The 25,624-nt window shown below is 31.2% G+C and overlaps 2 protein-coding genes across 2 annotated transcripts; one reads left to right on the top strand and one right to left on the bottom strand.

Moving 5' to 3' along the window:
• Positions 1–5,247: 5,247 nt before the first annotated feature.
• On the bottom strand, positions 5,248–13,453 carry LARP1C (winged-helix DNA-binding transcription factor family protein). Its single transcript, XM_011044833.1, has 6 exons — positions 12,673–13,453; positions 10,709–11,240; positions 10,482–10,635; positions 10,280–10,370; positions 6,720–6,791; positions 5,248–6,494 (listed from the first exon to the last, which is right to left on the bottom strand). Exons 1-6 carry the CDS (start codon positions 13,138–13,140, stop codon positions 6,165–6,167), a joined length of 1,647 nt encoding a protein of 548 aa, XP_011043135.1. The 5' UTR covers positions 13,141–13,453; the 3' UTR covers positions 5,248–6,164.
• A 7,951-nt stretch (positions 13,454–21,404) lies between these two features.
• On the top strand, positions 21,405–24,693 carry LOC105138678 (probable aquaporin PIP2-8). The gene is made up of 4 exons (XM_011044831.1): positions 21,405–21,862; positions 23,527–23,822; positions 23,925–24,065; positions 24,320–24,693. Exons 1-4 carry the CDS (start codon positions 21,589–21,591, stop codon positions 24,437–24,439), a joined length of 831 nt encoding a protein of 276 aa, XP_011043133.1. The 5' UTR covers positions 21,405–21,588; the 3' UTR covers positions 24,440–24,693.
• The last annotated feature ends 931 nt before the right edge of the window (positions 24,694–25,624 follow it).

Here is a 25,624-nt window from a genome sequence, read left to right as displayed (position 1 = left end):
TGATGTTTATCAGGTTCTGATCGTTTTTCAATCTCTTTGGCGATGCCTGTCCATTTCAAGGCTATGATCCATCGGGTATGAACAATAAAGCTATGATAACCGTAGGTTAGCACGTGTAGCAAGTGCTTTAGAGGACAAAGGATAGTGTAATTAGTGGGTCCTATCATATAGTGAAGGGCAAGCTAGGCAAAGGACTGGCACAGCAGCAACGAGTCCTCTTAAAAGTTAAAAGAAACTGTGCATTTTCCATTTCTACCAGCTCTTTTTCATGTGCTTTGCTCACTTTCAGTTGAACTAACCAAATCCACGCAAGATGTTTCAATTCTACCATGTAACAGTGCAATGGTTTTTGCCGTACGAGGGTGACTCTATCACCCTGCTTCACGCTAAACTCAAATCTTAATAAGAATGGAGGTTTCAATTCTTATTCGCATGCATGATGTACGGCATTGCATGTTCATGCAATGCATTTGCTTATGTTGTTGGCATGTTGAAACTATGAATATATTTTCTCATTAGTGACAATTTAAACTACAATTAAAATATACTAACAATGTTAGTAAATATATCCTCCGATCTATGCATGTCCTACAACAGCATAACAAATGCATCAATGGAAACGAGAGTAAACTACTAATAATCCCATCTCCACAATGCGAATCCGATATGGGCATACCAAAAAATCACCCATATTTATATGGATGACCCTTATGAAGAAGAACCATCACCTTGAGCCTGTGAACGCCTTCCATGTGATGCCGAAGCACCACCTCAAGTACACGATACCCTATGCAATCGTACTTATATATAAGACATAAATTATTGTCTATTAGTATAATATAATAATAACAAAGAACATCCAATACGTAATAACGAGAAATCTATGCTGTTTTGTTGGACAAGATTTCCTATTATGGCCTTCATGATTGGACATGTTACTCTATAAGTGACATGCCCCTCTTTAATATGCACTTGTTACCCAACAACTGAGAGTGCTTTTTTTTAATTAAATCGAGTTTCCATCTAGAAGGGTTTGGTTTTACTCAAAGACCAGAATAAAATTGTATATAATTTTATAGCTTTAAACACAATAAAAACTATTAACAAAATGAATATAATTAATATGATTTTCATCATAACATGCAAAAATGTGTGAATATGATCGATAAACTATGTTCATTTACTATACTTAACATTCATTCAATTTGATTGTCCATTGAATATCTTTTTTCACGCCATGTTTAGGATGGGTTTACTTGCAAAACTCCATATTAGATGTTGCATAACATTGCACAGGATAATCTCTCAATCTATCCCTATTTGTTCTTAGTTCAAACTATACAGCTAGAAGCCATATTATCCCATATATAATGAAATCTAATGCATGTCTTATCCATTTGACAAAATAAGCATTACTCTCGTAAAAGGTCAAATGAACTTAATTAGAAATAGGCATTGCATGTGTCAAGATGTGATTAAAAGCTTTTGTCATATTAATTATTGTATTATCGTATTAATTACCTCCATCATAAGTCTTTCTTTATTTTTGGGTTTACGCTCAAACTATTTTTTTATATGTTGGGTCTATTTTGCATATATTTGTAAAACACACATCAAATTTAAACCCTAAAGTTTCATAATATGTCTTCATCAAACCTTTCTTTGTAAACAAGTCTTTGAATTTGCTATTAAAGTTGCTTATAAAATGTAAAGCATGATATCAATGATATTCTAAAGACTCAAGCCATATATTTTCTTTTTCTATTTTATTCTTAATACTTGCATGTGTATAACCATCTCCAGTTACAATTATTTTCCTCTTCAACTAGAGGAAATGCTAAAAAACATATCCTATTATTTGCATTAAAATCAATTATAATCAACAACTTTTCATTAAACATTTTATATACATGTGTGCCGCCAATACTAATAAGTAACCTACAAGACTTGAATCCTTTAATCACAAGTTCAAATAACAAAAAAAAAATTCCAAAAAACAATTATTTCATTATCAAGATTTTAATTATGATCCCTCACAATAACAATGCAGGGATTTTATTTTTTGATTGCCAACAATAATTTAGGTAATATTTCAAATGACTTTTTATGTGAATTGAAAAGTTACTCAAACACCTTTTATTTTGCATCATATGTCTTATCATAAAAAATTTTATACTTGCAATTTTATTCCATCCAAAATGCTTGTTATTGTCATGGAAATATTAGCATTCACAACAATAAATTTTACATCTTTGATCTTTTATGGCACCTCCCATATAAGTACCATAACATTTCAGTGCTTGAATATATTGTAATTGCATAAAGGTTATTGTTGAACATTGAACTTGATATTAAATTGAATGTGCAAATATTATCATTGAATTGCATTTATTAAATTATTTTTAATTTTGAAAGTTTATATGACCACCAAATCAATACCACCAACTAAATGTTTATGACTAAGTGCCCAGTTATTGCAAACTATAATATCAACTCTGATACCATCCTTAATTTCAGGAACATAAAGTTTTATTATCTTCTTATCATCACTATCAACTAGCTAAACTGAACCCATCATATCATTATATTTATAAGTATTGTGCTTGAAGGAGTTGTACCTATATTATTTAGCTTATGGATTCTCAAATAAACTTTGATTACCCCTTTGCAGCATATCATGCAACATTGACAAGTTTAATCCACTCCTTGTTGTCCTAGATGAACCAAATTATGATGCTTTTCTTTTTATTCGAGTAAATGTAAAGACGAGGACTAGAGTTGGATCATGTTACATAATAAAAAAGAAGATGATTTGTTTAGATCAACTACAAATATATAACATCATCATTTTCAATCCACTTCATCATATCACCTAAAATCACTAAAAGATAATACCAAAACTTTCCAACATGACATCTTTAAGTAATATCAACTTCAACATTATCATAATTCCATCCAATTTTTTGATATGTAAATTGTTTAATATTCACTAGAGATATACCTATAATAGCATTCACCACATTATTTTCACCATTGAAATTAATATTGGTGTCCAATTAAAAAACAATAAGATCACTATAATGACATAACATAAACATGTTGTAAGACATTATATAAAGCAACAAAACCTATTTTTATCAGTTAGATATAATTTAAATAAAATTATATAAAATCAATTATAATCGCACCAATTTGTAGCTAATTTATCACAATTAAAACAATGTACTAAATTACAACAATTGATTCTAAAATTCAACGCAAATCCTAATGGATCTAGTTTCAAAATAATTTATGATATTTTCATGCTCAATTGCATGAAATCAATCATAATTGCATCAATTCATAGTTAATTTATCACAATTAAAACAAGATACCAAATTACAGCACTTAATTCTAAAATTCAACACAAAGCTTAATAGATCTAATTTCAAAATAATTGATATTATTTCCATGCTTAATTGCATGAAATCAATCATAATTGTATCAATTTGTAGCTAATTTATCATAATTAAAGCAAGATACCTTATTACAACAATTAATCCCAGGATTTAACACAAAGCCTAATCAATCTAATTTCTATCTAATTAATGTTAATGTTATTTTTATTCTCGCTTGCATGAAATCAACCTAATTGCATCAATTCATAGCTACTTTATCACGATTGAAATAAAATCACCAATTACAACAATTAAATCCTAATTGATGTAATTTCTACCTTATTGATGTCAATCCCTAATTGTATCAATTAAATTATAATTTATCAAATCAACAAGCCCTAATGTAAACTCAACCCTGAACAATAATAAAATGAAAAACTCAAACAATAATGAATTAACTATGAAACCCATAAAATTAAAAGTGATATAGGATATTTACCTTGATTTGTCAGCTAAAGAGCGGTGGTGTTATAGTGGTTTTGAATGAGGAGTGGTGGCAAAACTAGGGCAATGGTTTTTAATTAAAAAAACAATCGAAAAAAGGCTTGAAGACGAAGAAATCTTTTGGGTGTGATAAAGCTACAAATGATCAATTCATAATGGATTTTGGGCTTGAGACAACATCAAATGGTGGAAGAGAGGGTGTGGGCATCGGGAGGGGTGGGTAAAATGTCATGATTCAGAAATATAACATTTTAATTGTTTACAAATTGACTATGAAACTCATAAAATTAAGAGTAATATAGGATGTTCATCTTGATTTATCAACCAGGAAATGGTGGTAGTGTAGTGGTCGTAATCGAGGATTGGTGGCTATGGATTTGGTTCAAAACGATAGAAGAGATGCTTGAACATGAAGAGAAGTTTTTTGTTATGTGTGATAAGGTCGTAAATGGTCACTTCACAATGGTTTTTGGGTTAGAGACGACTACAAAAAGCAATGGCAAGTCTAGAGGGAGAAGAAGATAAGCGAGTTTTTATTTGATAAGAAATCTCATTTACGACTTCTATCAACTATATTATTTCACCAAAAAAATTTAAAAATAAATAATTTTGCCAAAAAAAATTGTGAACAGTGCTACTTTTCAAAAAAATAAATCGAAGGAAAGTCTAAGGAAGAACCCAGAAAGCTAGCTCTAAGGTTATGAAATATAGAAATGCAGATAGTATAAAGGGTAGATACGAAGTTCGAAACATGATGCCAACTAGTCCCTGAATTTCCAAAAGATCCCGTGGTTTTCTAATCAAAGGGGAGACGCTGGAATCCTAGGAGTTGAAGCCAGAATTTGAGGAAGCGATAACTCATCATCGTCTATTTTCCCGGTGGCCAAGAATTACGCCATGGTTCCTTTCCACGCTAACAAATCATAGTAAGATTTTCCCAATTGCAACAAACATGGTCACCCAAATAAGCAGCAGATGACTTCTAAAACAGTATTCCAAATGATTTGCGGAGTAGCATTTCAGCAAAGAAATAACACTGCCACAAACATAATCTACGAGTACTCTGAACTGCTAATTCTCGAAATATTGAAGACTCCCGTAATATTCAAAAAACTGAATTAATTGACGTTCAATGAGATCAATTCTTTTGACAACAAATCATGTTAACTCCATCAAAATCATACCAAACCTCCAAAGGCATGCCAGTCACAAATATATCATGGGTGTGCTGAACAAAATACCAAGACAATTAGGCATACCACAAAGACGACCAAAATTCAAACTCATTATGATTATATATTTCAATCTGGACCATCTTCCAAGGGGGTTTCCTGCCATGGCCGAACCTAATAAATAACACAACATATAAGATCAAGGACATCAAGCAGATACACCCAGGATTCTGCAAGACATTTTATTATCTCACTCAGAAAACCAATAAATAATAAAAATGGGTTTAATCAGAAAACCAGAACATCTCAGATTCCACAATCTCAGTCTTAAATGAACATGTAATGCCAACCACGTCCAACCCAACACTGGATATTTCAATGGCTTCTCACTCAAGAGGACCAATTTATGCGGTGAAATCTTCAAAAGGTTTGAAGAAAAGGGTATGCATATTAATGCCAACTCTAATTATAATAATATGCTCCGAGAATAATAATAATAATAAAAATAAAAAGGACATCCCGCAACCAAAAATAGAGCAATAGTAGACGGCGTAGCATGAGCTTAGCATCCTGTCAAAAGTCACCCTTCACTCCCCCCATCACAATATGCAGACACAGATTGGGCATATAATATAGTACCACAACTCAAAAAATCATGTTTCCTCCTGAAGTCTGGAGGTAATCTGACCCCAAAGATTTTAAAAAAGTAGCTGAGGGGGCAGCAAGGGGAAGTAAAACCAAAACCCCCCTCTTAAGAACAGCAACATCATGCCACCACAAATAATTATGGGATAAAAAGGAACACTCCCATAAGAACATACATATATCCCAACAAACTCATGCTACTAGCTCAAAGTCATGAAGGTTCTCTCTTTTTTTTCTTTTTTCCTTTTGATTTCTCCCTTCAAGTTATTGTTATCTTTAAAAAGTTTTTTTTTTCCCTCCTTTATCACCAACTAACTCACTTCCTTTTTGCCGGACAGGAAACCATGTTTCACTGTGCAATTGTAAGACCCACAACCTTCAACAAAATCCAAGACATCCACCAGTTTAATCAAAACCCTCAGTCCCCACTTTCCTCCAGTATTTCGTAAAATGCGTAGCACACATTTTACTTACTTGAATTTCTTGATGAAGTGGGGAGATCCAAATCTCCTTGAAATCTGTTTTCATCAATTCCCTTGCTGCTAGAAAGCTGTGACTGGCTATTAAAATCCCCAGACAATGATCTACCAAGAAAAGCTTCAGTACGAACATCTGCTTGACTCCTCACATTGCTATGGCCAGCAGTCAACTCCTCCAGAGAGATGCCTTGGACATTGGCAGCCAGCATGTCATGGCCGGACTTCTCACCAGACTGAGGGCTGGAAACATTAGGAAACTGAATAGGAGCTGTCATGATCCACCTCATCCAATCATTTCGCTTCCTCAGCTTCTCGCCCTAAAATACAACAGGAAAATAGAATTAGTGAAGGTAAGACATAGATCACATTATTAAATTCTGATAAACTTGGCATGTATATCTGAGTGCCTAAATCATGCGCTCCTAAATGTGACAGTTCAGAATAAAGGACCGCAAACTAGTTAGGATGGGAAATCACAAAACCATTATTTTGTAACTTGAAAATTTCAACAACAGCAGATCTCAATGTACAGAAAAAGGCACCTGTACTTCGACGACACTTGAATTTCTTATAGCATCCAGTATAAGTTGGATATTGTCAGTCAAAAGCAAAACCTGAACCATAAGCCACAAGAAGATATTGTTTTCAAGTTAATAGCATATGAAAATACAGTCGCAAAATCATGACACCATGACCTGTACAGCCATTAATAAATCATTAGTGGGTTTCAGTGTCTTAAAGGGGAAAAACTCAGAATCAGCATGGTATAGATATACACACAAGCATACAAAGATAGCAAACAACCAAACAGTTCACATGCTGACAAGCTCAATACAGCAATGGACATATTAGAATCCCTCAAATTAATTTGAAAGACACGCAAGAATGACAAAGGAAACAAAGTATGTAGCCTGACCTAAATCCCAACAGATCAGAAGCCCATGACAGCAACCCCCACATAGCATGGAATAATCATTCAAGTTTATTTCACAATTTATAGATCTGAGAGTGCCATCATACAGGAAAAAAAAAACAAACAGGAAACAGAATGCCATTATGTCTGGAAAGCATAACCATTACCACCTAAAGATTAAATTTATAATGTCAACATCCCAATGAAAACAGAACGACATATTAAGCACAGAACTGATAAATGGTTCTAACTAGGCATGAATCTAAGCAGCAAATAGTTACTTCAACCAGAAATTATGGGTATTAAAAATTAAATTCCGATAATGCAGAAACCCAGACACAAAGAAAGAAGCAATTGTAAAATAATGGAAAACTTTCTACAAAATTATATCTGCATAGCTTGTGTAATATAGGAAATTATAGGTATGCCTATAAACAAATTATCTATTATGGTATTACATGAAGCAATGCACCCAAACCAAGGTCAAAATGATGTTGAATGTAAGTTGTAACTCAAAAAAAAAAAAATACAATTCTAGCACCTCATCCATAAATTAATCTTCAATACAACTCAAGACAATAGACAAAAAATGAGGAACAAATATAATGATATACAGAATAAATTAAGTGCAATTTACTAAACTAGGTAGATTTTGAAGAATAAGGTTGGGCCTCCACTCAACAGTAATATTGTTCTGTTGTGATCCTAGAGGTCATGGAGAAGCACTGTATATTTGACTCTCCCCAGACCCTCCCACAATGCAAAAAGAATAAACTAAGGCCGCCCTCTCTTTTCAGAAACACAACAGGAAAAAAAAATAAAAAGATTTTGAGCAAAAGAAAGATCATAACTATATAGTTCCATCGGCTTGAGAAAATTTTCTATTACCGCCCATACACCAATGCTCTTACAAGTGGATGAATATAGAAATTGCTTTGCAGATGACAAGAAAAGCAAAATTGTTGTGTTTTTATGTATTTTTGCATACAAGGGTAATTCTGTAATTTACACATTTGCTTGAATATTCTACATCTAGGCTTTTATGTTTTGTTTCAGTGTCTTATTAGCCCTTAATTAAATAGATTTAAATAAGAAGGACCTCTACATAAAGTTTTGTGATTGTTCACTAGAGAATCAGAGTTTATGAATAAATTTTCCACCTATATGCTCGCAATCTATCATGGGTGTGACTTCTAAAAACTTATAATGCTCTTTTTCCTAGGTGTTACTCCTAAAAAACCTACAAGTGTCACTAAACCTATAACTTTCAGCAAACAAACCCTCATATATCTATATCCAAATTTCAATTTACAAACTCCTAAACCCTTCTTCAATTTAAACTAGTAGGACAGAAATTCCAGAAGTTGTCTTGAGTCACCATTCATCAATCCCAGTGAAGTTTTAGTGGAATTTCCTTTGGCATTCCTATAATCTACAGACCAAATTATTTCATAGCTACCTACATCCGAATTTCCAGCTAATGCTAACTCCGGGCACACAAAATTGATACTTGAATTATAGCATAATAAAATCACCAAGGAAAAAAAGGACCAGCCATGCAGCATGTAAGAGATTAAACATGAATCTTAGAGAATATTGACTCTTGGAAGAGAATAGGTCACAGAATGATATTAGGGAAAACCAATTCGTCAGGAACAAAATAGATAATCTAATAGTTCTTCTCAACCTTTCAATGCAGAATGAGAAAAGAGATAGAAGATATATATCAGAGTGAGAACTTAGTATTTAAACTACCATGACACTAAAAAGAATATAATTCAGACTCCCAAAGAGTATGTCTATAAATATTAGAAACAAGCACATTGATACTCTAAAACATGGCATGAAAATTACCAAAAAAAAGTCACTCAAAAGAAAAAAAAGCTTCTAGAAACAACTTCAGCCTTTAGCTAATTCAATCAGATATTTCATCATTGATAAGAAGACATGACCTTCACATGTATACTCTAGAGAAATGTATTGGATTCCTGGTCTGAAATGCTGGCTGTAAAAACCTTACACCACTATTAATTGTCACAAAAGAAACCAGGATATCCAAAGAGAGAACAAAATGCAGGACATATTTAAATAATTAGGAAGTGGTTATCAGGTATAGGTAATTTCATCAGCAACAAATAGATAATCCACTAATTCTTCTCAACCTTTCAGTGCAGAAAGAGAAAAGAGACTAGATATATATCACAGGGTGGGAAATCAGTATTTAAACTACCATGACACTAAAAAGAATATAATTCAGACTCCTAAAGAGTCAAAACTACTAACCCAAAGTGTATGTCTATAAATATCAGAAACAAGCAAATTGATACTCTAAAACATGGCATGAAAATTACAAAAAAAAAAAAAAGTACTTCAATGGAATAAAAAAAAGTTTGTAGAAACAACTTCAATCTTTAGCTAATTCAATCAGATACTTCATCATTGGTAAGAAACATGACCTTAACATGCAGGCTCTAGTGAAATGTATTGGAGTCCTAGTCTGAAATGCTGGCAGTAAAAACCTTACACCACTATTAACTGTCACAACAGAAACAAGGATATCCAAAGAGAAAAAAATGCAACACATATTTAAATAATTAGGAAGTGGTTATCAAGCATAGGTAATTCATCAGTAACAAAATAGATAATCTACTAGTTCTTATCAACCTTTCAATGCAGAAAGTGAAAAGAGACAGAAGATATTTATCACAGGGTGTGAACTCAGTATTTAAACTACCATGACACTAAAAAGAATATAATTCAGACTCCTAATGAGTCAAAACTACTAACCCAAAGAGTATGTCTATAAATATCAGAAAGAAGCACATTGATACTGTAAAACAAGACATGAAAATTACAAAGAAAAAAAGTACTTCAATGAAATAAAAAAAAAGTTCCTAGAAACAACTTCAAACTTTAGCTAATTCAATCAGATACTTCATCAATGCTAAGAAGACATGACCTTAACATGCATGCTCTAGTGAAATGTATTGGAATCCTAGTCTGAAATGCTGGCAGGAAAAACCTTACACCACTATTAACTGTCACAAACAAAACCAGGATATCCAAAAAGAAAACAAAATGCAGGACATATTTAAATAATTAGGAAGCGGTTATCAAGCACAGGCATAACCAAGAGAAAATAACCATCATAAAAATGAACCAATATCACGATTACCCAAAGCAACTCACTTTGTTGAAGCTTGCTATCAGTTTAATAGGCACCCAGCCTTGATCATCCATGTTCTTCCGCAAGTATATATCTTTAATTAAATTTTCATTACTGCAACAAACATTTATGAGGAGAAATTGTTAACTTCCCAATAAAACCCATTGTACCAACACAAATAAACCACATGAACATGTGTACAGAAGCAAAACAAGAAAGAAGCACCTGAAATAATAATCTATCTGATGCAATATCTTATTATGCAACTGGGGATCGGAAGGGAAAAAAACAGCATGAGGTGGTATTGGTGCCGCAATAATAGGCACACCTCTCATAGAATCTGGATGCGGGGCAACATAATACAGCGGCGATCGCATATCTGGAAATAGATTTAGATATTAGAGCAGACCCATGTGTTAGCCATAACAGAACTGGAAACAGATATGGTTTACCAGGGAACCCCATGGGGCTGAAAGGCCGGACTGGTGGGGGTGCAACAAAAGCAGTAGCAGCTGCAGGTGGGGGTGGGGGTGGTGGTGGATGCCTCATATGCCTTGGGGAAACTCCTGGTGATGGCTGCACATGGCCACCATCCCTATTAAAATTTCGATGAGCATTCCAATCTTGATTTGAACGATCTTGATCATTTCTCCTGCCACCATAACTATGATGATGAGAACCATCTCCTCGAGAATGTGGCCCACCATTACGGTTCCTGAATGAATTGCGTTGTTGTTGTGGATGATCATTAAAGCTACGGGATTGGGAATTCCTTTGCCCGTGGTCCCCAGAAGAAGAGTTATTTGAATGTCCTTCACCTGTCGCGCCCTGTGATCCTGGTGACTGAGGAGCACCACCATTAGAAGTTGTGTTAGCACCACTGCGCTTCATTGACCTTTGGCGTACTGGCACTATATGGTTTGAAGTTGAATTAGTGTTTGCACTATTGGCAACTTGTTTCTGTGAAGATGAGGTTCCAATTCCCTACATTAAACGAAAAGCACATATTAAAACAAGCACTCATGTATGAGCAACCAAATAATTGAACTGGGTATATATTAAGCACAAAAATGCTCCATTTCATAGCCGAGTTCAAAGAGAACCACAAGTTTGCCTTTTGTGTTTCTAGTTATAAAGGTCGAAAACCCACTCATTCATATCAAATTTTTAATAACCCCAATTTTATTGAGAAAAAAACAAGTTTGTTGTTTTGGTTTCCCCAACTAGTTTCGGATTGAAGCTCAGTTGCTGCTGCTGCTCGTGTTTTGGTGTCTATAAATTCAGCAATGCAGTAAAATTAAGATAAATATTTAATTTGTGATTACTTTCAAAAAATAGTTTTCTTGTTTCCATATGTAGTTTATTATTTATTATTAAAAAGACTTTTCGATCGAAAATCAAGCAAACATATTTATTAATTACAAACTTTCCAAAATAGTAAGCAAGGCACAAATTGAAAATAACAACAAGAATGATCATAAAACATTAGATGAACCAACCAAGACCCCTTATTTTTATAATGGAGAATTTGGAAAACAACCATTATAGTGTTTTCCAATTTTCTGAAAAAGTGAAGAACTTTAAAACACATGTTTAAAGGAAAATAATATTCTTTTTCAGTTAATAAAAGTGTTTTCTTTAGTTTTCTATTTCTTATAAAAAAATTCTATGAAGGTTTCCATGCAACCTTAGGTGCCTAAAGACTCCATTTTAATTTCTTTCAAATAATATACACCAAGCTTCAAACAGTAGACATATAATCCAATCAGTCCAACTAATCACATTTGACCAACATCTCCCTGAGCTTGCAAAATAGAGATCAACGATGATAAATCAAATATACCTCACTTAGATGTCTTTTTTTTACCCTAACTAAGAGGAGCTACTAACCATACCAAAAATTTAAGCAATGAATCCAATAATACAGTTTTTTTGTCCCTCACGCCCTACCAAAGTAACCAAGCTCGTAAAAAAGGAGAATTTTTCATGTTTTGGTCTAGACAGCTCATATGAAAGACAGAAATTCATCGACTCCCATTCTACACCAATTTTGTTTCTAAAACTTAATACGCTACGCTAATCTGAGTAGACAGCTAATAAATATTTTAAGAACAAATGTAAATCTCGCATCCATGCCAAGAATTCAAGAAAATACCCCAGATAGTACATTTTCCAATGCGCCTCAATTAATCTAGGCAAATAAATAGCAAAAAAAGTATCTTTACATTATTTTTCTTTCTAAGACTTTACACACTAATCTCAACTAAATAAAACAAAATGTCCCACCAGGCAGCCAAAACAAAGAAAATCAAAACATAATGCCAATCAACTACCAGAAAATTATAGTACATCAAATTAACAAATATTACATTTATTTAACCAAATGAAATGAAATGAAATTGATTTCTTTTCAAACCTGTGAAACAGAGACAGAAGATGATGATCCATCGGATAATGAGCCCTTCAAAGAATCAGAAGATGATTTTGTCGAAGAAGAAGCTCTAGCAGCTGACTCAGATAAAGCAGGCCAAGAATCAGCCCCCATAACATTCCCAATCTCCACAGGACCATTACTAGCTGTCAATGGCTTGTTCCACACCGGTCTCTTACTCACATTATTCTCACTCTCCACACTCTCTTCCTCCACCACTAAAACCGCAGCCGCTTGCTCCGCCACCGTTGAAGCAGTAGAAGAAAATTCCGATTCAGCACCGCGCACGATTCGAGCCCACGGTGGAGAAACCTGCTTCCCGGCTGCCCGTCGCGATTGTGGACTACTCACCGGATTACTGCTGCTACTGATGTTATCGGCGGCGATTGTGTGACGTGGAGAGTGATCGGCGGCGGCGATGCTGTTTGGGTTAGAATTAGTTAAGGTTGCCATAAATTAAATTACTAAAAAACAGGCAGTTAGGGTTTGTCTGTTGCTGTTGGTGATCAAACCTTTGTAGTTGATCGATTGAAAAGGGGCAAAAAAGGGATTGGATTGATAAAAAAAAAATGATAAGTGGAGAGAAATTAGGGCTTCGATTATTCTGATAATGTGAGAAAGAGTGAGATTTTTGGTTTTTCTAAGAAAAAAAAAAAGATCGAAGATTGAGAGATATCGGAAATAGAAAGATCGCAGTGAGCGAGCGTGGTGGCTCTCTCTCTCCCCCTCTGTTTCTCTTTTCTTCTCTTTTTATTTTATTGCTGTTTTGTTTATAAAAAAATTATTTTGTTCCTTCTGTCAAATTTGTAGTTGTTGGTGGCCAAATTGTACTTTAAATCCCCGTAATTATATAGTGCTTCATTTTGGTCTCTTTTCTGAATACTTTTCGATATAAACCCTATTGTTTCAAAAACTCGCAACACAACTCTTCCCGATAATATTAGCTAATGATAATAGGTCTAATTACTTATTTTTTATTTTTAATTATGTATGAGATTTCTTTTTTTATGATTTATGAGATTTTGTAAAACTAAAGATTTTCAAGAACAAGACATATTATAAAATCTAGATATATATTATCTTTATTAGTTATTTAATTACAAAATAACATTTTTAGAGTCTGCTTATGTTAATATATTTTATATGAAATGATCAGGAATATATTTAGTCTCAGGGTAATAAAATAAAGGCGTTCCAAATTGTGTTTAACTAAAAATCAAAGTATAATATTGATAAATTCTGAGGGACTGAATTGTAATGTGCCATTGCTGCTTTGGCTGGTTGGTTGCTTAGCTCAAGGGGGTTCAATCAAGGTGATCTCATGGATGCGTGCTTTTCCGTAAATAGCCCTAATTTTAGCTTGAATAGGTGTGTGATTGATGTCCTGTTGATGTAGGGGTAAAATACGTAAAGTAAAAAGTAGATGCTGCGATCTCTTGTTTAACTGTGATATAAAAATTAGATCACGTCAGGCTTCAGTATAACTAAGCGTATGTGCTTAATTAATTACGGAATCTTTTTATCTATTAAAAATATAAAATCTTTTATTAAGTGAATTACAAATAACGATTTCACCTTTTTTTTATTCAATATTATATTTACTGTCTTGACCGTGCATTTGTTGTCAATGAGGTTAAGTTATTTTTTGGGTTCGATAATATATTTATTGTCTTTTATAATTATTTATACTTGCTAATACATTTCTTTATATATTATTTGTTTTAGGATAGAATGAGTCTTATGCATTAATATGAATTTTAGTTTGATGACTTGCTTTTTCTTTAAAAAAAGAAGAAGATAATGATAGATACCTCTTATTTTGTTTTGTTTTATTGAGGGAGAGAAATATATATCTTTTGGATTTTTTATTCTTGTTTTTTTAGAATAGATAGATACTTATTATTGTAAAATATGATTTCAGATTGTCTAGCTATTATTATCTCCTATAAATAATTAAATAAAAAAATAAACAATAACATAGTATTAATTTTTTTAATAATAAAATTTCTATAAAAATATGATATTAACATTTTAATTAATATCCCGTTTGGTATTGTAGTGTCAATTATTTTTTAAAATATTTTTTATTTAAAAATATGTTAAGATAATTTTATATTTTTTTCAAGAGAAAAAACTTAATTAGAGAATAAAATAAAAAAAATTAATTTTTTTCAAGAGTTTGAAGGGTCAAAGATGATTAAGTTGGATTAAAACATTACACAATGTAGATTAATTAGGTGCATAACAACTTATGCGAGACAATATATGCTTTTTCCCTGACAAAGAACCTGATAGGTGAATTAAAATGTGATTTGTAATTTACATCAATTATAAATTTAAAAATGTTTGAGTAATTAATAAATATCATAGTTTTGCACCGATTCTGCTAAAATATTTTACAAGGGTTTTTTTCTCATTTATTTTTTTAACATTTGTTTTTTTTTGGGTAACCTGGAACTTAACTTGCAATTAGAGTCCAATGGCAAACAATGAAACGCAACGTATATGCAAGAGTTTGAAGGGAAAATATTTGAATCCCCGTAAAGTTTATCATGCACATTTTCATTTTACGAAAACAACACCCTTTGCAATAACTTCTCCATAGGGTTGTTGCTTTTGGATATGCATAACATGTGTGTTATGACGTAGACAATTTGAAAAGGTATTTTTTTAATTATTTTATTATTATTAATATAGATTTTCAGATCAATTTTCATATATTTCAATTAATTCTATAAATTTTAAAGTTAATAATTATATAAATTTTTAATAATTTTTAAATTTAAAATTTAATTGATTGAGGTGTGTGTGTATTTATGTATGTATATATGTATGTATGTATGTATATTATTGGTCGTTGTTTGCATCCAACGCCAAAAGAGTTCATTATCATTCACCTCCAGCCCTGCCCATGCCCGGCGACATTTCTTTGATGATGGCTTGACAAAAAGTGACATGAATCATGAGAAGAATGCTTCCATTGCGTATTAAAATATATTAAAAGGGTCTTGCTTTTACTGTTGCGTTCACATAGATACATGTGAATTAGTAAATTTTTTATATATTTTTTAATTTAATCAACAAACTTTTATTTTATATAATTAATTTTTTTAGCCAGCGTCCATTTATCTTATTTTATAGGAGAAAATTTTAATTGAAAGATAAAGAATTGAAATAGAAAATACAAGTAAAATAAATAGTAATTTTAAAATTTATTTGAAAAATTCATTGTAAGCTCATTTTTTTTAGTTATTAGATAATCGATTCTTTTAATCATAGAAAAATTAATTTTGATATTAAAATTAAATTTTTTTAATTATTTTTTGGTGAGAGAAAAAAAAAGGATTCACTGGATTTTAGTATAGAAAAAAAAAGTTATTATTATAATTATTTTAATTGTTAAATGATTGATTTTTGTGTCAGATAATATCATATGAAAAAAGAGTTTATATTAGATATTTTTTTATTTTAAAAATGCCTAAAAAATATTCTGAAAGATTTGTTATTTTAGGTTGATTTTGGGTTTTAAAGTGATTTTTTGCCTTTTTTTTTTTGAGGTCATTAATTAGTTTAACAAGATTTTAGGGTGTTTTCTAAGTTTTTTGAATAAAATAATAGTTAAAATGAGTTTTTAGAGTGGTTACTACAGCGCCCAAAATCTAGAGAATTTTAGATGATGCATCATCTAATTTTTTAAAAAATAAATCTGGACAAATGACATGTTGTCCACTCAATTAATTAAAAAAAAAAATCTCTTTGTACTGGCTCTTTCTTCATGGGCAAGGCGCCACTTGATTTACCAAGCCCAATGATTTTATTTTTTATTTTGATTTTTTTATTAAAACTTTTTTTATATGTCCTTTTCAAAATAATTTTGAAGTTTGTATTTTAATTCTCTCTCTTTTTTTATTTCTTATTTAACCTTTTTCAAATAAAAATTATTGTTTTAATTATAGTAGATGAGTTTAATTTATAAAGAGGTTAGTATGATTCTTCTATAATTTTTTTATATTTTTTATATATTAAATTTATTTTTAAAAATATATATATATTTTATAATATTTTTAATAAATGCAGTCTTACATGGTATTTGTTTTCTTCTATTTTATTCAATAAATTTTATATGCTTTTCATTTCTATTACAAATTAATTTTAATAAACAAATTCATCAAACAAAACTAAATAAATTTCTTATTCACAATATTAAATATTTTAATTTATATTTGCCTCTTAATTTTTCTAATTTTATTTTTATTTATTGTTAATAATTTTTTTCATTTCTTTTAATATTGATTATTGATTTATTTAATTATATTTGTGCATAAATTTTTCTATTTATATTTAGGAATATTTTATATAAAAACGCATTGAAAAATTTTACATATTTAATTTTTTTATATGAGTATTGATTTTTTTTAATTTAATTCTTATTCTTTGAATTTCTGATTTTTTTTTCTTGATCCTTTTATAATATTTTTATTATTTTTAATTTCATATTTCAATTCAAATTTATAGCGTACTATTTTTTTTCATTTTGGTCCTCGTTTTTTTGATTTTTTTGTTAATATTTTTATTCTTTTCAATAAAAATATCAAATTAAAAATTTGTTATTGCTCTTTAATTTATTTTTTATTTTGATTTTAACCTTTATTATTTTAATTGCTATTTTTAATTTTAGATTGTTTTGCATGATATCATAGTTCTATAGAGTTATCCTAATTCCATGTGTTAGGTTATAAGTTTCGCATGTTAACGTAGCTTTTTTTCCCATGATAATATTTTTTTTAATTTTTTTTGTTGCTACCTAATTTTTTTTAATCAAATTAATTAAGATTTAATCTTATTATCAAATTTCTCTTACTTTTTTTAAATACATAATCATTTTCCAGTATTTTTTAATGTCAAAAAAATTTAATCCGGTATACGATATTACACGAGCTACCAATCTAGTGTAACTCTATTTATGATACTCAAATGTTTCTCGTAAATATAAGATTGACCCATTTGTTTTAATATTATTATTATTATTAGTAGACTATTATATATATCAAATAATCATCTTAACTTAATAATTTAAATTGTTAGATAAGGTTTCAAAATATAATTTATATTATTCTTTAACAGTAAAATAGTAGCTGGTATTATAATTTTTACAAGTAGTTTGTATATTGTTTGGAAATGCCATACAAACCATATTCCCAAAATTTTTATTTTTTTTATTGCTGAAACCTTCATAGAATGTAAAGTCAGATTAAATGTAGAGAGGGCTACTAAATGCCACTTGCTACCTTAATCAATGTTATTGAAGGTGTGACTTAATCAATGTTATTGAAGGTGTGACTGCGAATAACCCTATAACTTCATAAGGATAGCTAGGTAACTATATAAATATAGTAAAGCTCACAAGGATTGCTCGGTAGCTAAGGTCCCTCGGGTTGTTCTCAAAGAAGAATCTTCATGGAATGTAAAGTCAGATTAAGTGTAGAGAGAGCTGCTAAATGCCATTCATTGATTTAAGGCACCATTTTGGAACGCGATGCAAATTATGTTTTAAAAAAATTTAAAACTTGTTTTTTGTTAAAATTTAATATGTTTTATATATTTTGAATTATTTTAATGTGTTAATATTAAAAAAAATAAAAATCATTATGGACATATATTTTAACATAAAAAATTATTTTAAAAATAATCACAATTATATAACAACATAAATGTATTATTAAAGATATGACTGTGGATAACCCTGTATCTTCGTTAGGATAGTTTGGTGGAAAAGCTCCCTAGGGTTGTTCCTAGAGAGGGGCCAAAGAAGGCCGCCATGCAATGAAAAAATTAGTGGAATAAACAAAAAAGAATTTCCATCTTTTCACGTTTGAGCATTTTCTCAATGTTTCTATGAGAGAAGGAGGTGGTGTGGTCTCCTTGCACCATATATTCAACGACCATTCATCAAAGTCAATAATAGCACAAACAACTCCAACAATTTGGTTAGAGAAAGGCAGATCAATCTATCATTGCCCAGGAACTTTTACCCTAGCTGTGGTCACTAAACCTTTGTTGAAGTTTTTGGTATGTTAACACTTGATTTAGATTTAACGTCATTTTCATGAATATAAAAACTAAAGATTAGTTTTATATATATATATAAAGTGATTTAACAAATGTTTCAACACCCATATAAAAATTGCATAATGATTTTATAAGCTTAAAAATTATGAACGAAGAAGCAAGCATGAACATATGTTAGGCATGCTTGCTTGTTAAATCATTTAGACTGTATAGAATACACAAATCATGTTGTCATGAAGGACTATATCTTTTGTTTTTAATGTTTTATCTTGGTGCAAACATATTGAATGCAATTAATCTTCTAGAATTGCGACAACATCACACTGATTAATTAATTAGTTCTAATTCTACTGATAAAGATCCATAAATTTAGAAAACATTCTCAAAATCCATTTACAAAATATTCCAACCTAAGCTTTAGAATTGTAAATTAAATTTTATATATATGTTAGACTGATGAGCAAATATATTTAGTTAGTTATTATAAAGATATGTTTAACAAAAGATTTCCAACAAAAACCATATATATTTAAAATTATAAACATGTAAAAACATAACTGATAAACAAATATGCTTTCAATATAATAATAATAATAAAATACTAGTATGAATACTAATATATATTCAAACTTGTAATTAATATAAATAAAAAATTCTAGCATGCATGCTAGTAATAAAAATTAACTATGTTTAAATTAAAACAAGAAATATATTTATTTGTTGAAGCACTTTATAGTAATAAATATTTTATTATTGTAAAAGATAAATCATTTGTTCTTAAAATTTTATTGCTCTTTATTTGTGCAACTATGATATCTACAATATGTCTTTTAAGATTTTAATAGCACCACCTTAGCCTAGAAATACTTTTAGATAAAGTTTTTGAACCAAAGGTTATATAACTCAAATATCTCTCAATAATATAAACCTAAGCTCTAGATTTAGAAGGAAAACTAAATCATAAAAAAGAGAAGAAAAACACTAAAACTAAGGTGAGAAAGAATATGTAAAATAAAAAAATTCAAGTTAAAAACTCTTTTTTTATCTTTTTTTTTATAGTGAATTTTAGAAGTTAAAAAGTTGAAGAGTTAATTCTCACCATTATCAATTATTGATTAACTACCATAAATCAAAAATTAAATTTATAAAAATCAAGAGTTCTTTAAATGAAAATCCAAGGATTATGTGAAATTAATTTTTTATTTACCTATAATTTGTTTATCCAAAACAAGTCTTGAACAAAAATAACTGAAAAAATAGAGCAACCTAAGCTCTAGAATGACAAAAGTAAACATTAAAAAAAAATGCTAGAAAAATAATAGAAGAAGAAGGCAAAAGAGTTATTACTTGGTGTGATGAACACCTTCCCTTCAACATATGTTTATACTAATTTTTTATACTAAAACTTGATGTAATATTAATTCTGAATGGATTTTTAAAAAAATTAAGTTTTGTAATTTTTTATATTTTATTTTATATCGAGTTATCCCAATCTCATAACCTAACTTGTGAGTTTAGCAAATTAGCTCGGATGAGATTGATTCTTTTTTTGATTTATAATTGCTATTTTTTCATCCTTTTGTATGTATGATTTGTGTTTTTTAAATTTATCATTCAATATTTTATTAATTAAAAATATTTGAGCTTTGATCTTTTTTCAAATTTAGTGTTTTTTTGACCAAATAACAAGTTTAACATGTTAATATAAATTGACATTATTATTTTTAGGTTTTTATTTATTTATTTTATTATTTAATATTATTATTATTATTTAAAACATGCTTGTATTGATTGAACAATATTTTTTTAAAAAAATCTTTTTATTTGATCTATGGTGAAACATGGGTCACTCAACTAGTATTATTTTAACAATAGATGAATCTCTTAGTGCAATTAAATTGATAAATAAAATTATAACTACACTATTAAAAGAATTGAGGGTCAGTTTAAATGTTCATATGATGAGTAAACCAAGTTAATAAATATTTTTAATTGTTTTATAACAACTTCATATTATAACTTGGTTGGTTGAAGCGCGTGTTTCAGTGGTTAAAGGTTGTGGGTTTAATTCTTGTTAGCTGCATTATTTGTTTTTAGGCAACAAGAAGGAGCGGCCGACAAAAAAATAATAGCTTAGGCTCACAAATCTTCCTAAGGTCTACACGCTTAAGCTTTATTGCAATAGGCTATTTGAGTTTTTTATTAGCCTTTTAAGTTTTTTTATTCCCTTTTTATTTTTATTATATTTTGTTTATTTAATGTGAGATTTATATTTAATTTTATTATTTAGTGTTGAGTTTATGATAAATTAATTTTTTTTATTTTCATTATATAATAAAATAAAAAGTTAATTTAATTAAATAAAATTCATAATCTCAATCATGAGTTTATCAAATTGAAATTTAATTATTTTTTTTAATTTATCCAGTTAATTTATCAAAACATTTCAGATGCAATATCTATAAATGTGTGGAATTGATTATTTTATTGATATATATCTATTGTAGAATTTGGTATTGGTCTTGTACACCAAATCTTTGCCTCGCCTCCTCCTACGCCATAGTATAGTATAATTCAGTCCAATACGGTCTCTTCCAGTGCCATTAATTTGCTCAACAAAATCACATGGTCTCGCTGTATAGTAATAAATAAGGGTCCCTACGGTCTCCTCGACATTGTTCCATCCTCTCATTTACTTCAAATCCAGCTTCTGCGCAACACAAGCCTTTGGCTTTTCTAAACAATAAATTCTTCATTATCTATCCATCCCTTGCGCTCCAAGAACTACAGAAAGGAAAAGAAAGGAGAAAGAGCAGTTTAGAATAGCAAAATATGGCCAAGAAAATGAGTACTGAAGGGAAGGACTACAGAGACCCACCACCAGCTCCTCTACTAGACATGGAAGAGCTGAAGCAGTGGTCATTCTACAGAGCCTTAATTGCAGAGCTCGTCGCAACCTTTCTCTTCCTTTATATTGGTGTAGGCACTGTTGTTGGTTACAAGGGAGGTGATAACAGCTTGTGTGATGGTGCTGGCTATCTTGGTGTTGCTTGGGCTTTTGGGGGCATGATTTTTGTGCTCGTCTACTGCACGGCTGGAATTTCTGGTACCATTCATGGCTTTATTTTTTTCACAGCAGCATTTTAGCGATGGAAAACAATTTTCTTTATCCATTTTCAGCTTTCTTCTAGTCTTTCTATTCAATCAGAAATATGTTAGTTTTTAAAGTCTCTGATATTTTTCCAACTCAAACTAGAAAATATGTTTATATTATAACAAAATAGAAATACCGTTCAAATTTCTAGTAAATCCTGGCATTTTCTAGGGGGGACCAAAATTAATAAGCATTTATTCGTTCTCATGGATTTAAATCTAAATTTTGTGCAAAAGCTTCCATATTCATACAGAATTTCTGAACCATAAATTATCAATGTTATTTTGGCTCATGGATGCACAGAGATTTTAGCTAACAAGTTCTCAACCACCTCAAAGTTAAAAGGAATAAAATCATAGCCTCAGGAGCCATCTGGAAATGTTCTCAAGCTGTGTGCAATATGGCTCCAACTATCCAGTGATTGATTGGAGCTTGTTCCAAGCTCATGTAGCAAGCTGGAAAAGAAATGGTTTGATCTGGAAAAGAAGCAAGAAATGTTGTTCTGCCCTGTCTCATAACTCTTTAGCATCACCTGCCCTGCCTAGAAAATTAATCCAACATCTAAAGTTCTATTTTCTGATTGCGCAATGCCTCTCTGAAGGCTAAATTTCCTGGACAACATTTTCCCAGCAGAATCAAGTCCAATAGTTTTCTTTTGAAAAGACTTAAGAACATCCTACTAATCAGGCAATGCCCTGGTTTATCCGGATTAGGCAAAATGAACTGGTTACACGACAATAATCGGAACCTCTCTCCTCATTCGACAGCTAAAAAGCCATTGAAATGGGCCAATTAATTATTTTTAGTCCCTTTCCAAGTTAAGATCTTACAAACAAGCATGCAAGCAAAAAATTAAAAGAGGTTAGAAGAAGTTACATCAATGGAAAACAAAAGCTTGATCTTTGTTGTCAAACGGAATTTCTCATCGAAATGTGAGAAAGATTGTTTCAGGGAGAAGGCAAAGGGGCAAAATTTATCAATTAAAAGCTTGATCCTAGCTATAGTCGTGACTTGTTGATGCAAGATGGGTGGAGTTACTTTTGTCAAGCCATGGCTTTATTAATAGTAATGACTAATGAGAAGTGCAGTGGGTTTCCTTTGAAAAAAGCTGGGCAAAGTAATGAGAAGTACGGATTTTTAGCTTCAAACAAAACTTGTGGTTGGACCTTATTTATTACAATTAAGACAAAACGCAGCCCCAGTAACAAGCTCTAAAGCATTTTTTTTATGTTTTATAAGAAAATATCAAGTTGAACAAACAAAGGAGTATGAATAACTTGTCATGTATCTAGATCCACCGGACTCTATAAAATAATAACGCTTTAGTGAATCAACACTCTAAAACTATTGCCACAAATATTTATTGTTGTGTGAAAATCAAAAGAAATATATATATCAAGAAATAATTTACTTTTTAGAAATTTCTTTTTTTTTTTCATTGAAAAAAACACTATTTTCTGGCAAACAATCTTTAGGAGATCTACATCCTTGAATACCAAAGAGAAATCCTGTACTTATATGCATGATATTTACTTAATTAGCATTCATAACTAATTAACAAATACAAAGAATTATTAATGGGAAGAAATGGGATTCGTCCTTTCTTGAAACCACAGGAGGCCACATTAACCCTGCGGTAACATTCGGGCTATTCGTAGCAAGGAAGGTTTCGCTGATTCGAGCAGTGGCCTACATGATGGCACAATGCCTTGGAGCTATGCTTGGTGTATGGATGGTGATGATACTCACTGGCATTCACTACGATCAGGCCGGTGGTGCCGTCAACGTAGTTGCTCCTGGTTACTCAAAGGGTACTGCCTTAGGTGCCGAGATTATTGGCACTTTTGTTCTTGTTTACACCGTCTTAGCTGCAACCGATCCTAAACGGATGGCACGCGACTCCCATGTACCTGTAAGTATAACGTTATCGACTCCAACTTACACATTTAGTTGATGTGATTCTCAAAGTTATGGTGGCAATATAAATAACCCAATTTTATGTTGCTTGGATCAGGTTTTGGCTCCTTTGCCTATTGGTTTTGCTGTTTTTGTGGTGCATCTGGCTTTAATTCCCATCACTGGCACGGGCATCAATCCTGCTAGGAGTCTTGGTGCTGCTGTGGTTAAGAATGCGAAGGAAATCTGGGATGATCATGTAAGTCCCTCTTCTTACCAGTTAGCGAGCATTTATCATAAAATAATACCTTTCCTCGCAACTGTGCTTGATTTACAAGCAACTGAAACAACCATATTTTTTTAAAAAAATAAGATAACATCCTATGCAACCTTGCTTGATGATCCAATTGTTTGTTTTGAGCAGTTGTCAATTGCCAAGACACAAACTAGCACATATACTTTAAAATTTGCTGAACTCTAAACTTGATTACGTTCTTACGTGCTGGTGAACAGTGGATTTTTTGGGTTGGGCCGTTTGTTGGGGCGCTGGCGGCAGCAGTGTATCATCAGTACATACTGAGATCGGGAGCCGTTAAAGCTTTGGAATCGTTCCGCAGCAATCCTACCAGCTAAGGCAACTCCAGTATCGTCCATCCGCTTTCCTTGGTCTTCATCGAGCCTAGCAATTAGCAAAGCCATTCTGTCATTTCTTAGTTTTCGTAGTCCGAACTTTATGTGCGATTCTGATATGTCTCAACTTGATATGTGGGTGTTTTAAATTTGTACAACGACATTCTTAACTTGTGTGCATAATTCCGAATTCTTTGTTTGCTAATGTAAGAAACTAGTTATATGCTTTTATGTATTACACCAAGGTTTCTAAATCATATTCTTAGATACAAAAAAAAAAGAAAAGATAATTACATTATTAGTATATCAATTTTATTCCATTTTTCAATGAGTTCTTAGGCTTGCTTGGTCGGATAGATTGACTTGATAGGATAGAGTTTTCCTAGAGATCATCCACCAAGAGAGCGTACCTTGGATCCTTTTCTAGGTAGAGAGTTGCTAGAAGTCCTATTTGTAAGCCTGAGGCAGGACAGAAGAGCTAGATTGCTTAGAGCTAGGAGTTAGCCAAGAGCTGGAAGAGATCGTCAGACGCCTGAGGTCCTCAGGTCGGAGAGATCAATTCGTGATAGGCCTTGCAAGCAAAGCGCGAAGGGTATGGAAGTCTGAGGGGGTTGAAAAGTTGGTCTAGAAAATCGAAATATTGATAGGGATTCGCTCGAAAAGCCGGTTGAGTCTTGCGGCAGGAGTTCGAGCCTTTAGCCTGCAACAAATCGTGCAAAGTGGTCTTGCGCCAAGCCACGGGGTCAAACGAAGAATTAAGAAATACTTTCACTTCGTTGAGAAATTTGCTTCGATAGTTTTTCTAGATAGAGGAGCTACTTTGGGGCTCTCGGACTCAATTTTATTTTAAAAAAAAAAGGATTCTGTAAAACAAAAAAACTGTGTTATAGCAAAGTCTTTAAAAATTATGACAAAATAGCAAAAATAAGACAATTTATATATGTTATGAGTGAAAACTTATATTTATAGATTGTTGTTTTTTAAAATAATGATATTTAAAATAAATCATGAAATGAATTAGACATTAAAAGAGAAAAAAAAATTATAGAGACAAAGTTTTGATTAAACACAATATTATTAAAAAAAATCTTAACGAAATAAATCAAACAATACCAAATTAAAAATATTATTCACAATAATATAAATATGTTACACTTATCACTTAAAGGTGGTGGATAGCTCATTTAT

This window comes from Populus euphratica, unplaced genomic scaffold (assembly GCF_000495115.2).
Source record: "Populus euphratica unplaced genomic scaffold, PopEup_1.0 scaffold82.1, whole genome shotgun sequence".
Classification (NCBI taxonomy): Eukaryota; Viridiplantae; Streptophyta; class Magnoliopsida; order Malpighiales; family Salicaceae; genus Populus; species Populus euphratica.
This window is presented reverse-complemented; position numbering and strand designations above follow the sequence as displayed.

Excerpts from the sequence above, each read along its gene's own strand:
- LARP1C (XM_011044833.1), bottom strand. The coding sequence starts at position 13,140 with ATGGCAACCTTAACTAATTCTAACCCAAACAGCATCGCCGCCGCCGAT. Across the intron at positions 10,636-10,708 it reads CAGCCCCATGGGGTTCCCTG|ATATGCGATCGCCGCTGTAT; the intron begins GTAAACCATATC and ends ATCTATTTCCAG. Across the intron at positions 6,495-6,719 it reads CAAGTGTCGTCGAAGTACAG|GGCGAGAAGCTGAGGAAGCG; the intron begins GTGCCTTTTTCT and ends GTTGTATTTTAG.
- LOC105138678 (XM_011044831.1), top strand. The coding sequence starts at position 21,589 with ATGGCCAAGAAAATGAGTACTGAAGGGAAGGACTACAGAGACCCACCA. Across the intron at positions 21,863-23,526 it reads CTGCACGGCTGGAATTTCTG|GAGGCCACATTAACCCTGCG; the intron begins GTACCATTCATG and ends TTGAAACCACAG. Across the intron at positions 23,823-23,924 it reads CACGCGACTCCCATGTACCT|GTTTTGGCTCCTTTGCCTAT; the intron begins GTAAGTATAACG and ends TGCTTGGATCAG.